This window comes from Xyrauchen texanus, chromosome 1, assembly GCF_025860055.1.
Source record: "Xyrauchen texanus isolate HMW12.3.18 chromosome 1, RBS_HiC_50CHRs, whole genome shotgun sequence".
NCBI classification, from domain to species: domain Eukaryota; kingdom Metazoa; phylum Chordata; class Actinopteri; order Cypriniformes; family Catostomidae; genus Xyrauchen; species Xyrauchen texanus.
This window is the reverse complement of record NC_068276.1, coordinates 8,224,142-8,252,044: the sequence shown is the minus strand read 5'-3', so window position 1 is coordinate 8,252,044 and position 27,903 is coordinate 8,224,142. Positions and strand designations below refer to the sequence as shown.

At 38.6% G+C, this 27,903-nt stretch overlaps 2 protein-coding genes across 3 annotated transcripts in view; one reads left to right on the top strand and one right to left on the bottom strand.

Moving 5' to 3' along the window:
- The window catches only part of LOC127659711 (calpain-1 catalytic subunit-like), a 91,067-nt gene extending 84,916 nt beyond the window's left edge, over positions 1-6,151 (bottom strand). The window contains exon 1 of the mRNA XM_052149694.1: positions 5,981-6,151. The gene's annotated coding sequence lies outside the window, so the exon portion shown is untranslated. The remainder of the gene's footprint in view (positions 1-5,980) is intronic.
- LOC127659574 (splicing factor 3B subunit 2-like) overlaps positions 4,598-27,903 on the top strand; it is a 53,646-nt gene continuing 30,340 nt past the window's right edge. Inside the window, exons 1-11 of one of the 2 annotated variants that reach the window (XM_052149495.1) lie at positions 4,598-4,690; positions 10,883-10,997; positions 13,949-13,992; positions 14,081-14,137; positions 15,590-15,745; positions 17,155-17,217; positions 17,474-17,600; positions 19,193-19,296; positions 19,381-19,489; positions 23,306-23,394; positions 23,488-23,682. In XM_052149495.1, the coding sequence (XP_052005455.1) occupies positions 10,892-10,997; positions 13,949-13,992; positions 14,081-14,137; positions 15,590-15,745; positions 17,155-17,217; positions 17,474-17,600; positions 19,193-19,296; positions 19,381-19,489; positions 23,306-23,394; positions 23,488-23,682 (1,050 nt within the window). In that variant the 5' untranslated portion in view covers positions 4,598-4,690; positions 10,883-10,891. Of the gene's footprint in view, positions 4,691-10,879; positions 10,998-13,948; positions 13,993-14,080; positions 14,138-15,589; positions 15,746-17,154; positions 17,218-17,473; positions 17,601-19,192; positions 19,297-19,380; positions 19,490-23,305; positions 23,395-23,487; positions 23,683-27,903 lie in introns of those variants that run through there. The other variant, XM_052149574.1, reaches the window with a different exon arrangement.

Below are 27,903 nucleotides of genomic sequence, written 5' to 3'. Positions count from 1 at the left end.
ACTTGAGTATTTGCCAGACCGAACTCCAGGCAGGTGTCCCTGACAGAGAACGCTTGCAGGTCCCCAACCCTCTTGATGGAAGCTAGTGCGATCAACAGGGAAGTCTTCAAGGAGAGAGACTTGAGTCAAGCGCCTCGAAAGGGGGTATCTGAAGGCCCAAAAGGACCACTGAGAGATCCAAGGAGGGGAACAGGCTTGGCCGGGGAGGATTCAGTCTCCGGGCATCTCTTAGGAATACGGTCCCCAGATAATCAAGTCGTGCTTACCCAAGGACTTGCTGTCCACTGCGTCGTGGTGGGCTGCGATACACCTCCAGCCTCTCTTGCAGGAATGAGAGCACTGACCGAACTGCGCATCTCTGCGGGTCTTCGGCTCGGGAAGAACACCAGTTCGTTGCCTGGTGGTGGGAGCTCTGGCTTGGTTGATCGTGTCTACGACTGCAAGTGGTAGGTCACTCAGATCTTCTGCGTCCCATCCAGGGGCCAGACATAGAGGTTACAGAGGTCTGGGCGCGGGTGCCAGAGGGTGCCCTGTCCCTGAGAAAGAAGGTCCTTCCTCAGGGGAATTTGCTAGGGAGGTGCTGTCACGAGGAGCGTGAGATCCGAGAACCAAGTCCAAGTGGGCCAATAAGGAGCAACTGACCATCAGGTTCCTTAGAGTTTCTAAGGACCCTCCTAGGCCATGCCTGTTCCCCTCATGGGATCTCTCCGTTGTCCTCTCGGGCCTTCAAAGAGCCCTGTTTGAGCTGCTATAATTAGTCAAACTAAAGGCCCTCTCCTTGAAGACGGCCTCAACCTGTCGGTGGACCCACATCTCTCTTGGGTAGTGTTCCCTCTGCCCCCCAGTCACTGTGTTTGTAGAGCTCCTCCCTGTTGAGGCAGGACCTACCATTGCGCCATTTCCATTTGTGGCTGGTAAGCCCATCTGATGTATTTGCCACATGTTAACCTCCCCTGTTGGGCAGGATGTGGTCTCCGCGGGGTCTTTTCCCCTTGAAAGAACAGGATTGGAAAAGAACGCCTTCCCCAATGCGTGTTATAGAGTTAGATGGCCCCAGCCGCATCTAACACTCTATGGAGAGAAAACATAGAGAGAGAAAAGGCTGCAGCTGGCGCAGCCTGCTCCCATGCTAGTTACGTCGCTTCGCTCCCTCAGGGATGTGGGGAACTATATAACATATTTTGGGGCCTAGGGGAAATTTACTTGCAGTCTGATGCACCTGCTATTTTCGCATGCATCAGCTTGCTTGCACCTGCATCAGCAGTCCACGTAACACGTTTCAGTATTGTGGCGTTTTTAGATAGGGACCCCTAGTGTCATTACATCGACACAACATCAATTGAGTGAAAGAAGGGGAACGTCTCGGTTACTGTCGTAACCTCCATTCCCTGATGGAGGGAAAGAGATGTTGTGTCCGTCTTTCCACAACACTGTTCTAAGCCGCTGAAATGGCCAGGAACTTACTCTCGGCTCCTCAGCTCAAAACCTGTCTGAACAGATGCACGCTTCCCTCCTTTTATACCCGTATGTCCGGAGGAGGGGCATGCAAATTCTGTTTGCCAATTCTCATTGGCCTTTTCTCAAAGATAAGAGGTAACCGAGGCTCTCCAGAGAGACCCCTAGTGTCACTACTTCGACACAACATCTCGTTCCTTCCATCATCAATGGAGATTACATCAGTAACCGTTATGTTTTCTTGGCTACATCTTCCACAGTTGTAATGAAAAATTATGTTACAGTTAACCAGGAGTGTAAAGTAATGAATTACAAATACTCATTTTACTGTAATGAAGTAGTTTTTCCACAGGAATTGTACTTTAAGTAGCATAAACATTTTATACTTTTACTTTTACTTTTTAAGTGCTGTAACTGTACTTTTAATGTGTTATTTTCCCGGCCTCTGTGTACGCTACTTCGTGACTCCCGTCAAACCAAATCACACGTAAAAAACTTGAATAGCAGCTATAGATCGGTGCCAACTTTTGTGGATGTGTCTGCCTCAAACAGCAGTTCAACACTTGAACATCACAGCCGCACCTGAAAGGGTTTTTTGCAATGAAAAAGGCCAATTGCTTGTGTCATGTGAGATTAACTTGCTCAAGCCAGATATCAGCATTAATCCTGCCTCTAATTTTAAGAAACATATCAAGGTAAATTTAGTATTTCTGCTTACTAGATTCTGTGTCTATAACATAGCCTGTACACCAGCTAAATTGTTGAAGATGGCAAGATAAGATAATGTTTTATGTAATAAATATCAAAAGGAGGAAGGAATTATGCTTGGTGCAAATGTTTTGGATAAACACATCCCAGACTATACTCAATATTATAAATAGGTATTTATTTTTAATTATCTGCATAATCACAAAAAAAAGTTCTAATGAAGAAGTGGGTAGACAAAATAGCTAATTGGGTTATTTTGATGTGTGATTTATTTTTATTGTTCACTGCTAGTTGCACAGGAAATAACGGGAGGGATAGCTGCTAGGGTGTATTCACATGGGATATATAACTGTCTTTTATGCAATTAATGTAAATTTGTCTTCTATGTACTTAATTGAAGGAAGCAACAAAAAAAGCACACTCTTTTTGGAATAGATGACAGACAGAAAAGTGTGCATTAACCTTGAAGACTATGGGCTCTATTTTCATGAGCGCATAAAGTGCAGCACTACACGCAACGACCATGTGCTGTGTCTTATTGTAAGTGCAATTTCGTGTCAGCCCAAAGCACAAGTGGCCATGGGTGGAAGTGTTGGCGCTATCTGTGGGTGTATGCGTGCTAACTGTAGGTGTATTGTATGTTAATGAAGTGGTGCAAAGTGCAATTTACTATTTTCCTGAGAAATAGGACATTGCACTAAGACGTTTAAGAACTACGTCTGATTTGATCGCAAATCTAAATTCAGTTCCTACCTTTGCTGTTTGTAGACTCCACTAGCAGGTGGTAATAAACTTTTTTCCAAACTCTAAAAAAATATTGGAACATCAAATTATTTCACTAACAATCACAGTTGTAGCTGCTTTATGAAACAATTTCTACAAAAATCTACATTTCATCTTATTCTGATATTCTACTTTTCAGTTATTATAATTATGTTTATATTTACAATTGAACATATGATCTCATTTTTATTGGTATTTTTCCACCTGTTGTCATAGAGTGATGTTTAAGTCACTGAAAAAGAGGCATTGGAGAGAGTAAAATGTTTGGATTTGTTATAAGATTATTTTTACAATTTCATAATTTTTATTCTATTTTTGTTTCATTGGAAGTGTAATTTGAATTTATTAAAAATGTTGGTTAATTTTTTTGTATTTCTATAATTTATTAAATTTAAAGTGTGTTCCGATACATTCACTGTTAATATTAACCATGATTTGTGTGACAGTAGATGAACATTATTAATAATACTTAAATTCTCTATGATTTAATGTACTGTAAATCCAAATCATGATGAGAACCACATTTTCCACACTTGTAAAAGGAGCATGTTACCATCATAGAAACAGGCCTGACATTCAACTAGGACACCATTAATGCACAAGATAACTTCTAATTCATTGCATAGAGTCCATTTACACTACCTATATATGGACTACATAATATGAGGCAAATGCTGCAATAACCGGAGAGGAACCTCTGAATTAAGGCTACGTCTACATTAATCCGGATATATTTGAAAACTGTGTTTTCGTTTCAAAACGCTCTCCGTCCACACTAGCGTTTTCAAGCGTTTTCCAAAAGTTGCTCGTCCACACTGATGAAAATGCTTAAATCATGTTAATGCACATGCGGAAAATCCCCATTGCATGTACGGTCTGAAACGCAATTGTCCTCATGTTCCGTCGCCGGACACCAATGCAGAGTAAACTTCCCTTTGCCTTTGAAGGAACACAATGTGATGGTTGTACAAAGTAACATTTATTTTTTAACAATGCTATCAAAGTGAGTATCATGTACAACAGCGCCGCTATTACACGGGCCGTTATATTTGGTTGGATAGATGAAATGACTGTGTCAGATGACAACAAAAAAAATCATCATTTCCAGATATATCCGTTTTCACAGTCCACACTACAATACGAAAATGGCATTTTCAAATTTATCCACTTTGGAGTGTGTTTTCAAAAAGCTCAGTTTTCGCAGAGAGAAACGTCATCTCAGTGTGGACGGATGGCCAAACGAAAACGTATTATTATGGACAAGGCCTAAGTTGTACTTGTCCCAGCTCGTGAGTGCTTTACGCGTGCAATTTCACCAAACCAACTTGTGCCTAGACTTAGCGCATACATACACAAAAATACAAAATACAAAAATTATAAAAAGAGAATTGAGGGCCACAAAACGGATAGCTAAAAGGGAGAAGGCTAGCAAAGAGGATTTAATTAGGATAAATATTCCAAAAATCTCCACTTTTTTCAAAAGTCGGCTCGACGCAAATAAAGAGCCTGGCGGCGCCTGCGGTGACGCTAGTGAAGAGGAGTTTAGCACAACATCCAGCCTTGCTATTTCAGATGAACCTGAGCATCAGCATCAGCACCAGCACGACAAGATAGAGAACCACATCCCGGCTGGAGTGACAGACACCTGTTCAAGTGCCCCCCACCACCACAGTCTCCGACTCCGCTTGAGACCGAAACCGAAGCAGGCGCTTCGGAAGCCGCTGAAGGCGGCAGAGACCCGGCGGTAGGTTCACGTACATTACCAGTTTGACAGCCTCAAAATGTAGGTCTATCTATATTACCTTTCCCCCTTATTAAAAACCCTGATTATTATAGATACCCGGATCGGCGCCGAAGCCTTCCGAATCTGAGTGCACCGACCCACCTAAATAAATATTTTTTCTGATTTAGCTAGAGTCCAGCACCCGCATTATGATAAGCTGCTTTTTAAATCATGTAACGTCGTTGTATTAATGTTGACTGTTAATTTTTATGACCAGATATGCGGTCTAGGCTTATCAATGCATAATATGTGGGAGTCATTCTCTAGTTCAGGGTAGGCCTACTTTCACGTAATATTTCACATAATATTTTAAAAGTAGCCTATATATTTAGTATTTTCCCATCAGTTCACTGCTTTGTTGTTTTTAATATTTTTAGAACCTTCCGCTGATTAACCCTCTGGGGCCGACGGACGCACCAGCGCCTCCTGCTGGATTTTTTCGTCATTACAGCGGAAACAACATAAAATTCGCGCAAATATACAGACAAGTGTAAGACATCATTAGAGACTATAAAGGGTCTACTTTTATTTGTGTACACTCACAATAACAACAAAATCTTATGCTTTTGTAAAATAAAAAGGGTGAGCTATCAGACTTCTCTGTCTCCACAAGCATATTTCTGAAAATTTCTGGGAGGGGGGCCTCCAAGATTTTGTGCCCAGGGGCCTCTGCTTTCTAAATCCGTGCCTGGCTGTGAGGATCTGTATAAAAGCACTTCATTTGATAAAAATGTCATGATATGTTGTAATTGTTCCGTTTTTTCTATGATTTTTTTTTCTTACGATAAAAACGAATTTAACTTCAAACACCAAATTCAGAGAAAATACAACTGAATTTGAAAAAACTAAAACAAAACAAAAAAACATTAAACAGATTTTCATAGGGCTCTACTAATGGCAGGAACTTTCCCTCCTAGGAGATCAAAGTCTTCGCCAAGTGTTATATAATACCCCAGTAACACTTTCCCTATAAACTTTTTCCCAATTACATAATAACATGATTTTATCACTTCCTGTGTTTAGGACACTAGTATTAGCCATAAGAGCAGTAATTTAAGAAACTCACCCTAATCACAACAGCAAGTTTAATTTAAAATCTTTAAAAGACTTGCATGAATTCTGTTTTAAACAATCCAAATGTTATTATAGAGAAAGGAAAACAGTTGTGGCAAAAATATTGCATATAAAAATATACATGGTTCACACAGGAGAAAAGTGTCAAAGCATTTGAATTGTTGCGTTCAGACTTACCTCGTGTCTTTATTTATAGTCACTTCCTAGTTTTATCAAATGATTATGCAGAGGTTATGACTGCTTGATTTTTTAAACACGTGGAGCCCGTGTAGAAATTAAGAAAATATCACTGATTTCCCTCAGCCCGCAGCAGAAAGTTTGTGCAGTGCGCACTGTGTGACTGACAGCCGCTCGAACACAGCAACTACACAGCTAACGAAGTGATAGTGGGTGGAGTTATTTACGTCAGCGCCGACTTGTCCAGTCAAAATACATTTTATGGGAAAGACGAGACACGCGCGCTTGAAGGTTTGTTTTGACAGGAACGCTCTATTATTTTCGCCTCGCTTTGCAATATAGCACAACCCTTTAATACTTGGAATGCTTTTTTTTTATGTACTTTCAGTAGCTTTTATTTCCCGCTTAACCAATTTAATGTCATGTTTATCTAGATTACACTGGAAAGGTATAGCGTTAAATGTTGGACAAAACAGCGCAAGCGCATAAACACAGCGCGCAAGTGAATTACAAGTGTGAGCACCATGACACAGCTTGCACGTAAAATGTAAACCTGCAGAACTTGCAAATCCCAAACTCGAGCACAAAAAATATGATTGTGCACACAAATTAACCACTCGCGAGCAGAAATAACAAAACCGAGAGTCATGATAGGTCTCACACACGCGCGCAGATCTGAACAAACGAGCCAGCTATATATGTATGTGTGTGTGTGTGTGTGTGTGTGTGTGTGTGTGCGTGTGCGTGTACACACACACACACACACACACACACACACACACACACACACACACACACACACACACACACACACACACATACATATATATATATATATATATATATATATATGAGAGGTCATTATAAAGCCTTGCTACTGACGACGATCATTGTTGGTCATATAATGTTGCGACTGATAAATCAGAATCAAACATTTCAGAGAGCCATGTAATAAGAATCTTAATGTACATTTGATTTCCTAACCTGGCCATATTCTGCTGCACCTGCTGTGCTTTCCCAGCCTCAAGGGTCCTACCTGACTGGCTTCCTCTCTGAGCCTGCATTTCATCTACATAATGAATTCATGTAGAGGCTGATGAGCAGTGGATGGCCCTTGCAGTACCACACAAACAAGCTGGGAACTATCTGACATCTAGCTATCTACACTTACCATTTTTGTGAAAAACTAACGTTCCCTTCAACATTAACTTAATCTCAACAGGTTCACTAAACGCCTTGCTGCATTCTGTTTTTCCACCTATTTTCAGTTATTATCAAAGACAGAAAACTCACACACACACACACACACACACACACACACACACACACACACATATATATACATATCTATATCTCTATTTAATAAAATAGGTGGGCTTGAATTTATTTTAAAATGTGATTTTGAGGTAACTATATTCCTATTAAATTATCAAACAACTTCTCCAATACTGTAAAATTATATTTACCCACAATTTTTCTACCCATGGATCCACCCTATGGAATAACAGGGTCATTACAATTAATAGGAAATCATAATTTTAAAAGTGATTGGTATGAGAAGGGTATTGAGTTTTGGAATGATATATTAGATGATAATAGTAACTTCTTGGAACATATTGCTTTTTGCTCAAGTATAATCTTAACCACACTTATAGAGAATATAATACGATGTGTAAAGCAATACTGTTACCATTATAACAGTTAATCCAAAACACATTGATGTATGTGAGAATAAGACTTTCACCAACCTTACCAAATCTAGTAATTAATGAATGTAATTTACATGTATTAATGATTTTTATAAATCTAGAATGTTTTTGGATTATTATAGAGGATTGTGTGTACAAGTTCCAAATATGAATGCCTTGTCCATAGATAAACCACATTTAAAATTCATCAAATGGCCCATTTCCCCTAAAGTCAAAGAGACTCACTTTAAAATAATTTATAAAATATATCCAGTTGCTGACTCTCTTAGAAAGAGGTTTAAATTTGAAGTAGATCCCTGTGTATTTTGTGAGGCAGTTGATGAGACTCTGGAACACTTGTTCTTTTTATGTCCTAAGGGCAAAAGCTTCTGGTCTGATTGACATAATTGGCTGTCATTTAAGATTGATGACATCCTGATGTTTAACTTATCACACATTCTCTTTTATATGGATAATGTAGATTCATCCCTATCTGATTTGGTTAATATGATTGTTCTCATGTGTAAATATCATATTCATTATAGTAAGTGGAGATATTCAAAGCCTTCTTTTCATGTTTATGAATTAAAAATTTTATTTTTCCTCACTGAAAAAAGTAAAGTCTAGTCAAATTGCAAGAAAGATGGTTAGTAATATATCCAGACAATTGTTTTGATAAATATCCACTTGTATGCTACGTCTAAAGGATGCTTTTATTTTTTCTTTAGCCTTTTGCTAAAAATTGTGTAGGGGATGCTTTTCTTTCATTTAAGCTGACAATAATTGTATTGTTCCTATTTAGGTATATTTCTTAATTTCTCCCCTACGAGAGATTTGTATGTTTTTTTCTTGTCAATAAACAAACAAACAAAAGTTCCCGCTTTAGGTCTGTCCTCGTCCAACAACAGCCAATCACGAGATTCGAAGAGATGCAGCCAATCAATACAGGATTTGGTCAGCAGCCAATAGCATTTTTTAACAGAATGGATTTGGCCCCGCCCCTGAGTGTCAAAACTGACTTGTGTGTGCAAAGATTTCAGCTGCGCTTGTAGAAAATAACTCGCACGTGTGTTCAGATCTTTTTTGTTATTTCTGCTCGTGACTTGTTAATTTGTGTGTACAATCAATTTTTTTTTTTTTTTTTGTGCTCGAGTTTGAGATTTAATTTTTTTTTTTAATTGAGTTTGGGAGTGTCATGGTGCTCACACTGTTGTAATTCACTTGCGCGCTGTGTTTTTGCGCTTGCGCTGTTTTGTCCAACATTAAACGCCATAGGAAAGGGATCATTATCCTTGAAAGTCTGCCACCCTGCGTCACTACATGGCAAACGCATTCCTGTGAAATATTCAACAACTATGTAATGCTTGGCCGAGTGTTCAATTACATACGTTAATAGTATAAAACATGCTATTTAAATTGCATGCATTGTAAGCCAGTATTTTATTAAATAATAGTATTAGGCTCTAATGTTATAGTCATTATCCACCAAAAACAGAATAGTTCATGTTAGGGTTTCACACACACACACACACACACACACAAAAACATCAAAACAATGTTTTGGGTATAGCTATTATTTTATGGTAATAAAAATCCTAACCATTAGAAATGTTTCAAAGTAAGTCTAATTAGGTTCACATAAAAACCTCATTGCAAAACGGAATGTGTTGTTTATAGTTAAAAAAAAATTAAACCCACTAAGAACGTTCCTTGAGAGTTCCCAAAATTAACCATAAAAGGGACAGCTCAGCCAAAAATGAAAATTGCCTCATGATTTACTCACCATCCCATCCCAGATGTGAATGACTTTCTCTGCTGAACTTTTTCTGCTGAACATAAACAAAGAGTTTTTCAAGAATATCTCAGATCTGTTGGTCCATTAAATGCAGGTGAATGTTGACTAGAAATTTGAAGCTCCAAAAAGCACATAAAGGCAGCATAAAGTTATCTATATATGACATTGGACAAATCCATGTCTTCAGAATTGATATGATAGGTGTGAATGAGAAACAAATCAATATTTTTATAGAGTAATTGTATACTCTAAATCTCCACTTTGACAGCCTTTCAAGGCATATTCACGAGAGGACCGAGTTCTTCAGTGTTTTAGCGATTCGCATTCTTCATTGCCACAGGTCTACTGGGCATGGAGGAGAAAAAAATGGAGGGATAAGGCAAAGGAAAAGAATAAATAAATCATATATGCACAATAGCCCAGTAGGTGGGAACATGCACAAAAAAATAAAACAGAAGAAGAACACTCGTGAACATACATAGGATGTTTGAAAGTGGATTTATAGTTACAAAGGACTTAAGTATTGATCTGTTTCTCATCCTCACCTATCATTTTTAGTTTGGATGATGACGTATTGTAAAAAAACTTGTAATCAATGTTGATGCATGGCACACTGTTGTCTCAATCTCATCAGTGCTGTTTAATATCAGGGCTGTCTAGCAGTTTGAGAGGTTTGACTTCCTCCATATAAAGCTTTATATGAGAAGGTTCTCTGTAGAATTCAAATGGGTAACATATGTTTTGTGGCCACCGCGATATCACGTGAAGCCTGACTAAATCACGCAAATTTTACTCTGCCGATCTTATCTCTGGAGCACACGGATGTGCGCTGCGGCAGTGCATGAGAATGTACGCTTCATTCATATGTGCGTGTAAGTTATGAGAGGCATATATTTACTGCTTATAAAGCGTTGAACGTGAGATAAATACAATTACATTTTCTTTGGCTCTTAAGTGGCTAGTAAGAGGGACGGAGTTACCCAAAACTGATGATTTCTACCCTCATTTGGCGAGTGGGTGGACGTTAATGTCAAGCACTGATCATATCACTTCTGAAGACATAGATTTAACCGCTAGAGTCGTATGGATTACTTTTATGCTGCCTTTATGTGCTTTTTGGACCGTTAAATTTCTGGCCACCATTCACTTGCATTGTATGGACCTACAGAGCTGGGATATTCTTCTAAAATCTTCGTTTGTGTTCTACAGAAGAAAGAAAGTCATACACTTCTGAGATGACATGAGGGTGAGTAAAAGATGAGATACATTTTATTTTGGGGTGAAATGTTACTTTTAAAAAACGCTCTGGGGACGTTTGTGTTCGTCAAGCCCACTTATGAACTACAATGACCATGATGCAGTTCTTTGCAGTTCTTCCCGTCATTCCTCTGTGTGAAGTGATCGTGTTTGTGCCTGCAGAGGTTCATCATGGCGACCGTCGGGCCGCCGGGCTCTGAATCAAACGCCGGATTAAATTCATGGAGCCACGGCGAGTTACAGGCTAAACTGGTGGAGTTTGGAGCTCCTAATATGGGTGAGTTATATATGTTTAATAAGAAGACATTTGCGGATGTTTTAGTCAATCTTTATCTTGATAGCTAACATTAGCAGGTTAGCCTGTTATTTCCTCTGGTTAGTGCACCAAACTTCTTGAGTTGTTGTGTTCTTTTGCATTTATATATTTTAAATGGGGAATTTTAATGATTTGTCCTGGAAAATATTAACATAACATTTGACTGTGTTATTAGCAAGGTTTCCGTTACAAGCACAAAGACATGGTAACGATCGGACTCGTTTCTGCAGCTGGCGGCTGCGCATTGTGAACGGGCGCTTACACCCTCATGATTGATTACAGCAGCAGCCAATCATGTGCTTGGCAATCGTGGACCAACCGAGGCATATCTCTTGAATGGTTACAGCTACGACCAATCGCGTGCTTGGCTTCAGAGGCGCATGCAAAAGCGGCATTCGTAAACAAACTGAATGACCTGGTACTTGTACTGACAGAATGAATGAGAGGGGCATGTTGTTCATTTACTTCAGCATCGTTATTTGAGTCTACCTTGTTCATCATGGAGAGAAAATGGCGGAAGGGCTGTTAATGTGTAAAAGTGACTGATGCTTCTACACGTTTAGGGGATGTTACATGAATTGTGTCAGTGCTGCTGAATACATTGAAGTCTATGAAGTGATGCGTCAGCATAAACTCGGCTCCAACACACGTTTGCCTCACAAATGATGTCTTTGAGAGTACAAATCTATATTAAATATTGTAAAATGGTTGAAATTTATGAAGAGATGTTGAACATCTCAGAATTTATTTTAGCAAATTTCTATCGTATAATTTTCGAGTATCCAGAAAAGATATTGAACTACAGTTTTCAATGTTTATTGTGCACACTTCCTGTTTTCTTGCATGGCATGCTCATAAATTCACAGCTCCATAACACTTACTACAACGTGGAGTAAACTTATCTCTTCATTAACTTTTCTAAACTTCACTAACTTCATGAAATACATCTTCACCTACAATACACCAGCAATTCACCAACAATTCTGCAGCTACAGTTGTTACTTCCAGTTAAAAGTCTGCACACATCACTCCCATTCTGCAACAGCTCCATTGGCTACCAATTACCTATCGCATTCGATACAAGATATTGTTGATAACTTTCAAGGCACTTCACACACTTGCTCCTCAGTACATTATTGAGTTGCTTTGCCCTTCTATTCCCACTCGCACGCTACGGTCTTTTGGTGCAAATTTCCTGTTATCCCGAAGTTCAGGTTGTCTCCAATGGGAGGTAGGTCATATATGACTGTTGCTCCTCGACATTGGAATGCTCTTCCACAACCCCATTCGGGAACTCACTACTTTCTCCTCATTTAAATCACATCTAAAACAAATTACTTCACTCAGTGTTATCTCTTGGCTGCTTGTTTGGGATTTTTTTTTTTCTTTTTTATAGTGTTTGTGTTATCTATCCATTTGCTGTTTCATGTATTTGCTTTCATGTAAAGTGACCTTAGGTTCAAGAAAGACACTATATAAAATAAACGTATTATTATTATTAAACACAAAAAAACACATCAGATGCTCCTGATTGAGACAATTGCTTTAATGGTCCTGAGTCTAAATACAATGTGATATATATTTGGAAATAATCTTGGATAAAATGCGACGCTACCTCAGACATCCTTGTTATCATCCTTGGGGTTGTCTCTGGTTAAAGTGGACCAATCACAGCTGTTGTAGTCTGTGTCAACGCGACACACGGTAACATTTTTGAGGAGGTGCGCATCAGGCTATGGCGTAGGCTATGCCGTAACCACCATAGCTATGTGTAGCCTATGCCGTAAATTTGACGCAGAAGTATAAATTGGCTTTAAGGGCGCTTACTCACTAGGGCAGGGGCTTTCAAAGATGGTGGGCCTCCATTGTGACTATTAATTAGTTATTAATTATTGCTAATAACCAAACCCGCTCCTAAACTGTGAGCCCTACAAAAGTCATGCTCGTCAGTTCACAGACCGAGTGGAAATTATAGATCTATTTGTTCTTATAATACTTAAACACTATAAAGTCTCTTGGCAGATTTCGGTCCTTAACATTTGAAATGATTCAATAACTCATAGCACATTAGACTTTCATATGTTGCCACCTAGTGGCATCTCCAAAGGAGTCACTAGACTGATCAATTCTTGAATCTGAATATATTTGTGAAACAGAAACAAGCCACACCAAAATACCCTTTACATTTGCAGCTAATTCTGCACAATTGTGCAGATAATTTTCTAGACATGAATCAGGTGCTTTTAGCATATTCTTTAAAAAAAAATAACCCCGGAAAACATGTCCATGGATTGTCTCAACTTTTTTGACCCTCATGAGTTTGCATCCCTGCTAGTTTAAACTTTAGATAATGATGATAGTCGGACCACTTATTTAAAAAAAAAAAAGAGAAAACAATTCACACTAGATTCGTACCGTGGTGATTTGGCCATAACATCTCGGAATGTGAATTCATTTTCAGTAATTCAACGATCGGAGTTCGCTTATTCTGCAGTTACAACATGTAGTAAGTAGAAATCATGGAATATGACAAATTATGTTTGAATGTACATTTAAAATTGTGATATGTCATAGTGTGATAATTAAAAAAAAAAAGTGTCTGATTTTATTGAATATGAAATCATCTGTCAAAACTACTAAAAATAAAAGCTCGATTTAAATGGACAAGTGTTTTTGCTTAAATATTACACTTGTTGGGCACATAAAATGTCTTGGAAAATTGTGGCTTGAAAAGATTGGGGACCCTGCAAGAACTTTTATTACACTCGATTGCTGCATTAATGTCGATATTGTAGTTACAATGTAGCACATATTCAAATAGTGTTTTTTATTTATATATATATATATATATATATATATATATATATATATATATATATATATATATATATATATATTCTGTGTTCATTCAGGCCCCAGAGAGGAGCTCATAGACAGATTGAAAGCTTTTGCTCAAGTAAGTGATTCTGGGGTTTATCTGCAAAGTCTAATTGTATTTTTAATTTCTTACCCACGTATGACATTATATTTTATTTTGCCCACAGTCTGGGATGATCTTGACTAAGCCAAACATGTCAGGAGGAGATAAGGTCATGACAACGGTACTGCAGCATCTCTGTTCAATATTGTGTTTATTATGGCAAGAATTGACCTATAATCATGTGTGCGGGATATGAATTACAGATATCTATAATACATTTTCACTAGATAAAATGGTTGTTCTTGATATCAGCAGCAGTGGACTTACTAATGTGCAAATGCTAGTTTGTTTTGCACTCTAAAAAATGTAATTATTGATATCAAAAATGCAATTGAAACTGTTCAAAAACATTGATCTGTAACTGGATTTTCACTAGTACATTTTCACATTGATCTGTCTTTCACTTCTGTTCCAATTGCAATTACAGATATCGATAATTAATTACTATTTGAAATTCCAATTTCACATATTAGCAATGCACTACTTGTAGTAAAAACAAGAATTTTGAAATCAGTAATTGCTTGCTTTCTAGTGCAAATGTCCATTCCTTATATTAACAATTGAATTACAAATAGTAAAAATGCAAATTTGTATATCTTTTATTTGGTTTTCACTTGGGAATATTAATTTCAGATATTTTTTTTTAAATGATTTCAGATACAAGTACATTGAAGAAGTATTAAAGATATAGTAAAAGGCTTTCTTAGTAGTTACAATCTCATTAAAGTTATCTAAAATTAACATTGGCACTAGTGAAATCCAAAATGACAGATACAAAAAAAAAAATTATAGAATTTTTTACTACCGGCAGTTGTACTTCAGTTGTTGGTGTCAGGATTTGACATTTGCACTAGTAACAAATTATTGATTTAAATAATAATAAGTTACTAGTAAGTACCTAGTTGGTGTGGAATTTTAACTAGGAAGTAATTATAGATATCTGTAATTGCGTGTTGAACAAGAATGAATTGCAGGTGATTGTGAGTACAATGCGGTACACATATCAGAAATGAAAGTTTTTACAAATGGAAATTTACATTTGCTATCAAGAATTATCATAATTTTCACTAGCAGCCTTGAGTGCCTTATTGATTTTAGAAAAACGTTATTGCATAATAAGAATATTAATGGCATGAATTTGCATCTTTGTGTACTATTTTGTGAGTTTACCAATTTCTCAGGCTTGTCTTACTAAATGATGCCCCGAAATACTAATTCTTGGCAGACAACTGAGAATGAAATTTCAAAATATTTTTAAATACACTTTAAAATGATACAGTTTTCTAAATTGTTCTAGTATGAAATATAAACATTTGATAAACACCATATTGTGTAGAAAAATGCTATGCTAACAATGGTCTCGAATTAACTTGTAAATGGATTCTTGGCTATTACAACATCATCTGCCTTTTCCTGTTAGCAGGACTGTTAAAGTAATTCTTCCTGCTAAGATTTCTGGCCTTTTTTTTTTTTCAGCTGAAAAGCAAAACTGACTTTTATTGGCGTTTTCGGTGCATCCTTATTCTTATCCAATCAGCTTCTTTGCTTCTGCTCTTTTCTGGGTTACTCTTAGATGCCAGGCCTGCCGCCCATGCCCCCAATGCCTTCCATGCCCCTGCCGCCAGGCATGAACATGATGCAGGCCATGAACATGATGGGCGGCCCTCCACCCATACACATGGGCATCGAGCCACCCAGCATGATGCAGCACGACGACAGAGCTCCTCAGGTGAGATCGACAGCACTGCATGTGAAATGTTACATTATTATACACTCACCTAAAGGATTATTAGGAACACCATACTAATACTGTGTTTGACCCCCTTTCGCCTTCAGAACTGCCTTAATTCTACGTGGCATTGATTCAACAAGGTGCTGAAAGCATTCTTTAGAAATGTTGGCCCATATTGATAGGATAGCATCTTGCAGTTGATGGAGATTTGTGGGATGCACATCCAGGGCACGAAGCTCCTGTTCCACCACATCCCAAAGATGCTCTATTGGATTGAGATCTGGTGACTGTGGGGGCCATTTTAGTACAGTGAACTCATTGTCATGTTCAAGAAACCAATTTGAAATGATTCTAGCTTTGTGACATGGTGCATTATCCTGCTGGAAGTAGCCATCAGAGGATGGGTACATGGTGGCCATAAAGGGATGGACATGGTCAGAAACAATGCTCAGGTAGGCCGTGGCATTTAAACTATGCCCAATTGGCACTAAGGGGCCTAAAGTGTGCCAAGAAAACATCCCCCACACCATTACACCACCACCACCACCAGCCTGCACAGTGGTAACAAGGCATGATGGATCCATGTTCTCATTCTGTTTACGCCATGTGTTCTGACTCTACCATGTGAATGTCTCAACCGAAATCGAGACTCATCAGACCAGGCAACATTTATCCAGTCTTCAACTGTCCAATTTTGGTGAGCTCTTGCAAATTGTAGCCTCTTTTTCCTATTTGTAGTGGAGATGAGTGGTACCCGGTGGGGTCTTCTGCTGTTGTAGCCCATCCGCCTCAAGGTTGTGCGTGTTGTGGCTTCACAAATGCTTTGCTGCATACCTCGGTTGTAACGAGTGGTTATTTCACGCAAAGTTGCTCTTCTATCAGCTTGAATCAGTCGGCCCATTCTCCTCTGACCTCTTGAATCAACAAGGCAGTTTCGCCCACAGGACTGCCGCATACTGGATGTTTTTCCCTTTTCACACCATTCTTTGTAAACCCTAGAAATGGTTGTGCATGAAAATCCCAGTAACTGAGCAGATTGTGAAATACTCAGACTGGCCCGTCTGGCACCAACAACCATGCCACGCTCAAAATTGCTTAAATCACCTTTCTTTCCCATTCTGACATTCAGTTTGGAGTTCAGGAGATTGTCTTGACCAGGACCACACCCCTAAATGCATTGAAGCAACTGCCATGTGATTGGTTGATTAGATAATTGCATTAATGAGAAATTGAACAGGTGTTCCTAATAATCCTTTAGGTGAGTGTATTGATGTGAAATGTGACTGAAACTGCAGAGGAAGGTGAGAAGAGGGGAAAAGGAAGAAACACCGTCATGATATATAATATACATTTATGTTTTTGCGGAGTGTAGAAGTGCTTGACTTTATAAACGTGTTGTGTTTTAGGGTGATTCACGTGGGACGAAGGAGCAGATGAAGGAACAAGAGCTTCTAGAGCAGCAGAAACGGGTGAGAAAAATCTCTTGTTTTGCTATTGGTGATGTACCGTTAATAAAGTTTGTTACACAAGGTTAGCAAGTGTATTAAAATATCAGTATGTTCATTCACCTAAATATTTCTGTCCTGTTAAGTCAGCTTTAGTACATGAAAACATTATGTAGTATAGATAGAGTATACAGGTATTGGTTGTATTATTAGTTGATCTGAAATAATAAATGAATAAGGTTTGATGGTCTTAAATTTAGTGTTTCTCTCTGTCTCTCAGGCTGATGTGCTGTTGCAACATGAAAGGCAGCAAGAAATTGCTAAAATCCAGCAGGGGCCACCAGGCACAAGAGGATCTGAACTGGGACCACGACCAAACCTCCTGCCCCCCATTCCTCCTCTCAGAGGTTAGCTGCCCCACAGCTTTCATACTGTAATCGAGCTGTGCAGCGTTACAAAAGCTCCAACAAAGTGGCATTTGAAAGAAAGACTCAATACTGTGAAATCAAAGTGGGCAGAGGCAAAATCCAATTCACACATGTACCATGATGCTTTCTCAGATTTTTGCACCAATGCACAAAAATTCAGAATCTGAAAATAAAGTTAAAAGTGAATGCAAAACCTTGCATGGTTCCAATATGTATCTGTAATCAGAATCAGAATCAGCTTTATTGCCAAGTATGCTTACACATACAAGGAATTTGTCTAGGTGACAGGAGCTTCCAGTCAACAACAATACAAACAATACCAAAAACAGCAGCAAGACATAGGTAATTAAAAACAAAAAAGAACACAAAATAAATAATTATACATATACGTACATACACTCACCTTCATGCATACCCACATACACACATGTAGTGCAAATCTAATACAATCTGTTATATAAAGAACAAAAACCTGTATATTATGTACAGAGCAATGTAAGTAATGGCAGAAGTGGATAAGTTGGATAATATAAATTAAAATTAAACTGTGTATTGCACATAATTATTGCTCAATGGGGCAATATAATTGTTCATTAGATGGATGGCCTGAGGGAAAAAACTGTTCCTGTGTCTGACAGTTCTGGTGTTCAGAGCTCTGAAGCGCCGGCCAGAAGGTAACAGTTCAAAAAGGTAGTGGGCTGGGTGAGTGGGGTCCAGAGTGATTTTACCAGCCTTTTTCCTCACTCTGGAAGTGTATAGTAATGTGTAAAGCCTACTACTACAAAATCAGAAATTCTGGTCCATAATTATTTTTATGTGATTGATTAAATAAATACACTACATGTCGGCATGGCATTAAAAAAAAACAAACACACAATACTACTGTAAGAAAAAAAAAGTAAAACACTAAAATTCAAATCAACAGTTTTATATCCTACTGAAGTGATGTTAGGCATCTCAACATAATATGCATGAACAGACATCTAAACAGCAACTAATTCTAATATGCACTCTTAAAAGGAAAGCATTTTCAAGAAATAGTTCTCTAAATGTTACATTTAATGTGGTTTTAAAACTTCTTGGATAGCTGGAGAGTTCTGCAATGACATAAAATAAGCTAATTAGATAAATGGAATAATTGTAACACAATATTGGCCGATATCCAGTATAGTCATGATATATTGTTGATCCCTATATGGAGTCATATTGAATATTCCATCCAGAGCTGGAGGGAGCATGTCCTGTTTTTGTCAATTCTGTACAGAGGAACTTCCAGCAATTATCAAAGGAATTGTTGAAAAATTGACGCATTAAGAATTTATTTGTAATTGCAATGTGACTGAGCTGAAATTCAGTTGACAAAAGATTCCCCATCAGATCAAATCACTTTTTTTGGGTGTCCTTTGTGCACTTATTTCGAAATTGCCAATTTAGACCTGCATCATGAGAATCTGTGAAGCTGATTGGCTGTTTGTTTTTATTAAAGGGAGATTGTGATTAATATATTTCGATCCGTGAGCTTTTGTTACATCTAACCCTGATTGTTTTATTTTTTATCATGCCTATTGCAGTTGGGTCACAGAGCGGTCTGCCCCCTCCGGGTGTTTCTGTGGCTCCCCAGTCTGCCAATCAGAAGCAGAAGGTCCCGCCCCCTCCTGGAGAAGATGTCAGAGAGGTGTGAAACAAGGAATGACTCAACACATCTGTTTGAGAGTATTTGACACATTAATCAGTGGCATTTGTATTTTTGTTTGTTCAGGTGTGGCAGGGTGAAGATGTGGGCATTGGGCTGAAGATTCCTCAGGCTCTGGAGAAGATCCTGCAGCTGAAGGAAATGAGACAGGAGCAGCTCAGCACTGCCCCTACAGGTTTTAATAAGAAACTGATTTGTGATCCACATACAATTTTAGCCTCAAGCCTAAAGTATACTTCGTTTTGGAAGGGTACTGTGGAAAGCTCAGCCATTCAAAGTATACTTTATTTGACGGTGCAAAGTATTGACACATGCGCATCGACTGTTGTTTTTTCCACCGTTGTATCCATTTGTTTAGTGGCGATTATATCTACTGGCACTTCTTTGTGATAGCAATGGCACAACTGAGTGTCGCCACCTTGTTGACCCACTAATTAGTGAAAATAATTCCATGCACTTGTGCATACTGCATGTTCAGAGTGTGTGTGGTTTGAAAAAACGTGTCTCACTCTGCTGGTGACAATTTGCTGCATGGGTCCTGTACGCAGACGGCTAACATTCACATCTGACCAAGTATACCTTGGGCCTCAGATGCTGTCATATTTAGGAGATGAGCACACAAATGGCACCACAACGTTGAAATTACCAGCTGAAAATTCTCTTTCTTTGTGTTTCCAAGTTAGGGGTTGGTTAATTATGAATCATGGCAGACGTTAATACGTTTTGATCATTCTAATTGTTATTGTTGATGATATAATTAAGTATATTGTATTATTTAAATGCTTTTTACTAAAGTCTAGAGAGCAGGGTGGCAGAAATATACATGGTAATACAATTGAATGCAAGTAAAAAGTATGGATATACTGTAAAAAAAAAAAAAAAAAAAAACAATATTCACTCAATTTACCAAACAAATTTGAAAACAGAAATTGTTCATTCATTGACAAGGCTGTCTGTACATTTTGGAGCTGAATGTTAATCTCGAAATGCCAACTAATTGGCCTTATCAATATATCGTTTTATATAAATCTTATATATACTGATATCTCTGATATATGAAATATCGGTAACAGGCTTATGCATCAGAACTACCTATTTCACCATTCTCTCTGGCAGCCTGGGAATGATAAAATACATTTTGAAGTAGGTGATATATACAGTGGGTACGGAAAGTATTCAGACCCTCTTAAATTTTTCACTCTTTGTTATATTGCAGCCATTAGCTAAAATCATTTAAGTTCATTTATTTTCCTCATTTTTGTACACACAGCACCCCATATTGACAGAAAAACACAGAATTGTTGACATTTTTGCACATTTATTAAAAAAGAAAAACTGAAATATCACATGGTCCTAAGTATTCAGACCCTTTGTTGTGACACTCATATATTTAACTCAGGTGCTGTCCATTTCTTCTGATCATCCTTGAGATGGTTCTACACCTTCAATTGAGTCCAGCTGTGTTTGATTATACTGATTGGACTTGATTAGGAAAGCCACACACCTGTATATATAAGACCTTACAGCTCACAGTGCATGTCAGCGCAAATGAGAATCATGAGGTCAAAGGAACTGCCTGAAGAGCTCAGAGACAGAATTGTGGCAAGGCACAGATCTGGCCAAGGTTACAAAAAAAATTCTGCTGCCCTTAAGGTTCATAAGAGCACAGTGGCCTCCATAATCCTTAAATGGAAGATGTTTGGGACGACCAGAACCCTTCCTAGAGCTGGCCGTCCGGCCAAACTCAGCTATCGGGGGAAAAGAGCCTTGGTGAGAGAGGTAAAGAAGAACCCAAAGATCACTGTGGCTGAGCTCCAGAGATGCAGTCGGGAGATGGGAGAAAGTTGTAGTAAGTCAACCATCACTGCAGCCATCCACCAGTCGGGGCTTTATGGCAGAGTGGCCTGCATGGAGTTTGCTAAAAAACACCTGAAGAACTCCAAGATGGTGATAAATAAGATTCTCTGGTCTGATGAGACCAAGATAGAAGTTTTTGGCCTTAATTCTAAGCGGTATGTGTGGAGAAAACCAGGCACTGCTCATCACCTGTCCAATACAGTCTCAACAGTGAAGAATGGTGGTGGCAGCGTCATGCTGTGGGGGTGTTTTTCAGCTGCAGGGACAGGACGGCTGGTTGCAATCGAGGGAAAGATGAATGCGGCCAAGTACAGGGATATCCTGTGTGAAAACCTTCTCCAGAGTGCTCTGGGCCGAAGGTTCACCTTCCAACAAGACAATGACCCTAAGCACACCGCTAAAATAATGAAGGAGTGGCTTCACAACAACTCCGTGACTGTTCTTGAATGGCCCAGCCAGAGCCCTGACTTAAACCCAATTGAGCATCTCTGGAGAGACCTGAAAATGGTTGTCCACCAACGTTTACCATCCAACCTGACAGAACTGGAGAGGATCTGCAAGGAGGAATGGCAGAGGATACTCAAATCCAGATGTGAAAAACTTGTTGCATCTTTCCCAAAAAGACTCGTGGCTGTATTAGATCAAAAGGGTGCTTCTACTAAATAAGGGTCTGAATACTTGGGACCATGTGATATTTCAGTTTTTCTTTTTTAATAAATGTGCAAAAATGTCAACAATTCTGTGTTTTTCTGTCAATATGGGGTGCTGTGTGTACAATAATGAGGAAAAAAAATGAACTTAAATGATTTTAGCAAATGGCTGCAATATAACAAACAGTGAAAAATTTAAGGGGGTCTGAATACTTTCCGTACCCACTGTAGAATAATTACAATATAATCAAGAGTATTTTTCTAACAAGATAAAATTATGCAATACTGTGAATATCGCGATTGCTTTAATGTGCTCTTTTTTTTTTTTTTTTTTTTTTTGGCCATTATTTTTCATAAGAAGCATCGGTTAAATAATTTCACAATTCCCCAGGGCTGCACAATTAATCAAAACAACACCAAAATGACAATATGGTCATATGAGATAATTAAACTGCAGAAAGCTGCAATTAAAGACAGATAAACATGCATTGTGAAAGAAAAGTACATGAAGTTCAAGCATTCATGCAATTCCAAAAATTAGAAACCACTCCAAGTTATTATATAAATCTACAAAGATGGCACAGTAAAACAGAAAAGGAGATGACCATGTTTCACCAGCTGCAGAACATTGTACACATGTCAGATACATGCAACACTTTCTGTGTCTAAATAAAAGCTCCAGGTGAATCTGAAGTGTCAAAATCAAAGCTCCTGTTGAATCTGAAGTGTCAAAATAAACGCTCCTGTTGAATCTGAAGTGTCAAAATAAAAGCTCCAGGTTAAGAAGTGTCCAAATAAAAGCTCCATGTGAAGGTCAAGTAAATATAATGGAAATATTATTTTATATTAAACAAATTTAATCCTCAAAATAATAATGATAATCCAGTATTATATTATAAGAATAAACTTGACTGGGTCCAACAGTAATCATTTAGTATTATGCAATATTCACTGGGTTCCAAAAAAATAAGTACTTTTTACACATCTTGCACAAAATAATTTTATATATAAAAGTGCATATCAATAAAAATTATTTTATTTCCTTTAGCATATTTAATCTACTTGGCTACAGTGGTTGTTTGGATGAAGTGATGGTTCCTCTGATTTAAAAAAAATACTTTTGAGCCAATTCAGAGCAAAAACATAATTATATCGAATGCTGTCAATAGGCTAAAAATTATTGAGATATAATTTTTGCAGCCATATTGCCCAGCCATACTGTAAAGCATCAGTTACACTTAAAACTGTTCATTTTGTTACAGCAGCACTGAAAAGCTTCCCGTTTTGAAAGGTGTAAATGGAAAAACAATTAGCCCAAATATTGCTTTTATGCACATCGTAACACAATATGACTTATGAACTCTCATGTAGCAATTTCATGAGTGGCTTTTGAAGAAAGCAAGCTTGATGTTATTGGTAATTCCTTAGTTAATCAAAATAATTAGTTGCTGTTAAATTGTGTTTGTGTGTGATTTCTTCTTCAGAGGAGGAAGATGATGATGAAGAGATGGGCATGAACAACTCTGCTCGATACTCTGATGAGGATGACGAAAGTGCTCTTTCTAAAAAAGATGTAGGTGTCCTTGCACGTTTTGTCAGTATTTGCAAGTGTCATTGCTTTAACTTGATGTTCTGAACACTGACTGTCTTCCTGTTTTACATGCAGAAGAATCGCAAGCGCAGGAACCGGAAGAAGAACAAAAAGAAGAAGCGTGAGCAGGAAAAGGAGCAGGAGGAGAACAGGAAGAAAGAAGAGAACCGTGAGAAAGAGCCAGAAGTGGAGATTGAGTATGTCACAGCAGAGCCAGAGATATACGACCCCAATTTCATCTTCTTCAAGAGGATCTTTGAAGCTTTCAAGGTCAGGAGCTGTTTAAATCAGTTGAGTTGATAAAAAGTTCGGATTTTGCCGATACTGAAAACTAGGGTGGTGGAAAAGGAGGATTATTTATTAATCTGATTACATTTTTTTTTTAAATCGGCTGAGGGAAAAAAGTATTTGATCCCCTGCTGATATTGTACGTTTGCCCAACGACAAACAAATGATCAGTCTATCATTTTAATGGTATGTTAATTTGAACAGTGAGAGACAGAAATCCAGGAAAACGCATGTCAAAATGTTATAAATTGAATTGCATTTTAATGAGAGAAATAAGTATTCGACCCCTCTGCAAAACATTACTTAATACTTGGTGGCAAAACCCTTGTTAGCAATCACAGAGGTCAGACGTTTCTTGTAGTTGGCCACCAGGTTTGCACACATCTCAGGAGGGATTTTGTCCCACACTTCTTTGCAGATCTTCTCCAAGTCATTAAGGTTTCGAGGCTGACGTTTGGCAACTTGAACCTTCAGGTCCCTCCATAGATTTTCTATGGGATTTAGGTCTGGAGACTGGCTAGGCCACTCCAGGACCTTAATGTGCTTTTTCTTGAGCCACTCCTTTGTTGCCTTGGCCGTGTGTTTTGGGTCAATGTTATGCTGGAATACCCATTTTCAATGCCCTGGCTGAGGGAAAGAGGTTCTCACCCAAGATTTGACAGTACATGGCCCCGTCCATCGTCCCTTTGATGTGGTGAAGTTGTCCGGTCCCCTTAGCAGAAAAATACCCCCAAAGCATAATGTTTCCACCTCCATTTTTGACGGTGGGGATGGTGTTCTTGGGGTCATGGGCAGCATTCCTCCTCCTCCAAACACAGCGAGTTGAGTTGATGCCAAAGAGCTCAATTGTGGTCTCATCTGACCACAACACTTTCACCCAGTTCTCCTCTGATTCATTCAGATGTTCATTGGAAAACATCAGACGGGCCTGTACATGTGCTTTCTTGAGCAGGGAGACCTTGCGGGCGCTGCAGGATTTCAGTCCTTCACGGCGAAGTGTGTTACCAATTGTTTTCTTTTTGACTATGGTCCCAGCTGCCTTGAGATCATTGACAAGATCCTCCTGTGTAGTTCTGGGCTGATTCCTCACTGTTCTCATGATCATTGCAACTCTACATGGTGAGATCTTGCATGGAGCCCCAGACCGAGAGAGATTGACAGTTAATTTTTGTTTCTTCCATTTGCGAATAATCACACCAACTGTTGTCACCTTCTCACCAAGCTGCTTGGCGATGGTCTTGTTGCCCATTCCAGCCTTGTGTAGATCTACAATCTTGTCCCTGACATCCTTGGGCAGCTCTTTGGTCTTGGCCATGGTGGAGAGTTTTGAATCTGATTGATTGCTTCTGTGAACAGGTGTCTTTCTTTAATGGTGTGCTCCTAATCTCAGCTCGTTACCTGTATAAAAGACACCTGGGAGCCAGAAATCTCTGATTGAGAGGGGGTTGAATACTTATTTCCCTAATTAAAATGCAATTAAAATTTTTGACATGCGTTTTTCTGGATTTTTTTGTTATTATTCTCTCACACTGTTCAAATTAACCTACCATTAATATTATAGACTGATCATTTCTTTGTCAGTGGGCAAACGTACAAAATCAGCAGGGGATCAAAAACTTTTTTCCCTCACTGTATTTCTTTTTACTGAAGCAAAAAACAACACAGGTGTAACCCATATGGAAAATAGGGCTACTAAAACCATATATGTTGTTTAGAGGTGTAGTTTCATGTTGTGCCATCAGAGAGCGTAATACACTAGAGCGCAGTATACTAGAGCGTTATGAACAGACTGTATCAGGATTGCTAGAGAGCGCTACGTGCAGTGCTCACGTTCTTGTTGATCTCTTTAAAAAAAAAAACGTCCTGAAGACGATTGTGTGTAAGCTGTGAACAATTGCTGGTATGAAACACACATAATAATGTGGAACTTTGATTATATTCACTGATAAACACCTTCATTGCTGAGCATCAACTGTGAGCATGAGAGGAGCAGGCTCTGTCGGGTTGTTGTTTTTTGAAACTCCGGTGAGTTGAAACATGTTTTTGCTAGCCTGTTGTTAACCGCAGTGAGCAGAAAAAACACTGTAAAGTTCAGATACTTAACATAAAAACCAATCGGGATTATAAGACTGTTGTCTAATGTTTCAGTGTACTTTGGTGCATATTGTATCATTGTATTTATGCTCTCAAAAGATCGCTAGCTAATCGCTATCGTTAATCATTAATTGCTAAGCACCAAGCTAATAGTTATTTTGGTTGAAGTGGTTCATTGTATTGTATTAAGGAGGATTTATAGCTTGGTGGGAGTGTTTGAAGCTAAAGTGCAATACATTCATTTTTGTTGGTATTAAAACATTCAGTTAGTGGAGTTAAATATTAATGACACACTGATGATCTGTAGCCAACTACAGTGGTTGATTTGGTTCATTACAATGTACATGTTAAATGTGTTAGTACTGATAATTTAATTTAATTCAATTCATTTTAAAAGTGTTAATATTAAGAAATGTGTTATCTTAAAAGCAGCTAAGGAAAAATATGTTACATATAAATGTGATGATAAGTAATTAATTTGTCAATGTTAATTATAAATTGTTGATATGGAAAAGTTCATGATATGCATTTAGTGCTAAAATAGATTTTACAGTAAGCAAGGTATGTCTTTAGCCATTGGTCATACGCTGTAATATGCACTAAATGGAAGAAATGGAGAAATAGAACAGAATAACTTACTACTTTACACTGCTTGTGCAGGTTGGTTTTTTTTGTTACTTTGACTACCACAAGAGAAATGGATGAATCAAAGATGGCGAGCCCAGCCCAGAGTGACGGTGGATGGTTGTGAGAACGGTGTGGCCAACCGTGGGACCAGCCACCGAGGACGTCGGACTAGCTTTGTTCAGACAGGATACAGATAAGAATACAATTACGCTATTAACTGTACTCTGGTAGTAGTAGACTTTATTCACACACACCAAAAGGACCAGGAACTGAACTCTGATCTCAATTTCATACTCCTCAATCTAAGGAGCATTGAGCTGAAGTGTCAGCTCACGTGGACATTTTCTTTTCTTTTATTATTGAAAGAGCTCTATTTTTTTTATTTTATTTTCATTCTTGGTACATTACAGCGCTGTGTTTATTGTTGCGTTCCCTGAGGCAATAAAACTGTCAACTGTTCAACTCAATACTAACTCTTTTGTGAGTCACTCAAGGCAGACCACATTCCGGACCTAGGTAGATGTTAGTTGCCCTATTCTGGTATTGGTTAGCACTACGGGCGCTACACAAATCTTGGCGAGCCAGCCAGGAGTGGTTTTGAGTCCTTAGTGAAAGTTGAACAGTTTGGCACATCTATTGCATTCCATCTGTGACCATTGGTAAATTGCCTGAATTTACTTTGCTGTCAAAGGGTAAATATGGATGTAATTCAGTCTCAAAACGTAAAAGTACCTGATTCTGTTTTAGTAGGAGGTGTAACTGGTGATGAGGCAGACAATGAAGTTATGGAGTATTTAGGGCAGTTTGGTTCAATTGGAAGGATAATTAAGGTAACCAGCTCTGAGCCCCAGTTTAAAGACACAGCCATTGTGGAATTCGGGTCAGGCGAAGCCATTCAGTTCCTTCAGGAAACCTTGCCGTGTAAAAGACCAAGTAGTAACCCAAATGTTGTCCCCCATATTCAGCTTCTCTCTGAGCTGTGTGCTGCTGACAGAAGTTCAAGCTTAACCCGGTGTTACTTGACTGAGCTGAGGGATATTGCTAAGCTAAGTGGAGCAGTCTTTGCGAAGGTTTTGATAGATGAGCTGGCTAGAATTCAGGAGTCTACCAAGGGCCATGACACAACTGAATTAAATGTAGCAAATGCTAGCCTAGAACCCCAGCCTGCTAGCAGCCCAGACCAAACTGAACCCCCTGCCAATGTTAACCAACCTCCTATGAAAATAAGTAGTGATCTGACCCACCCCCATGCAGGTGACTCATTTCAATTTACTGCAGGTGGAGAGGCATCACCCTCACATAGGAAACAAACCCTCTACTTACCTTCAGAGCAGCTCATCACTCCAGAAGTGCAGAAGGTAGTGGTCGAACACGTCATTAAGAATAACGACATATCTTCTCAGTATCATGGCCATACCAATCTCAGACCATTCTCAGGAAAAGTCCCTTGTCCCTATTTAGAGTCTGACTACGACACATGGC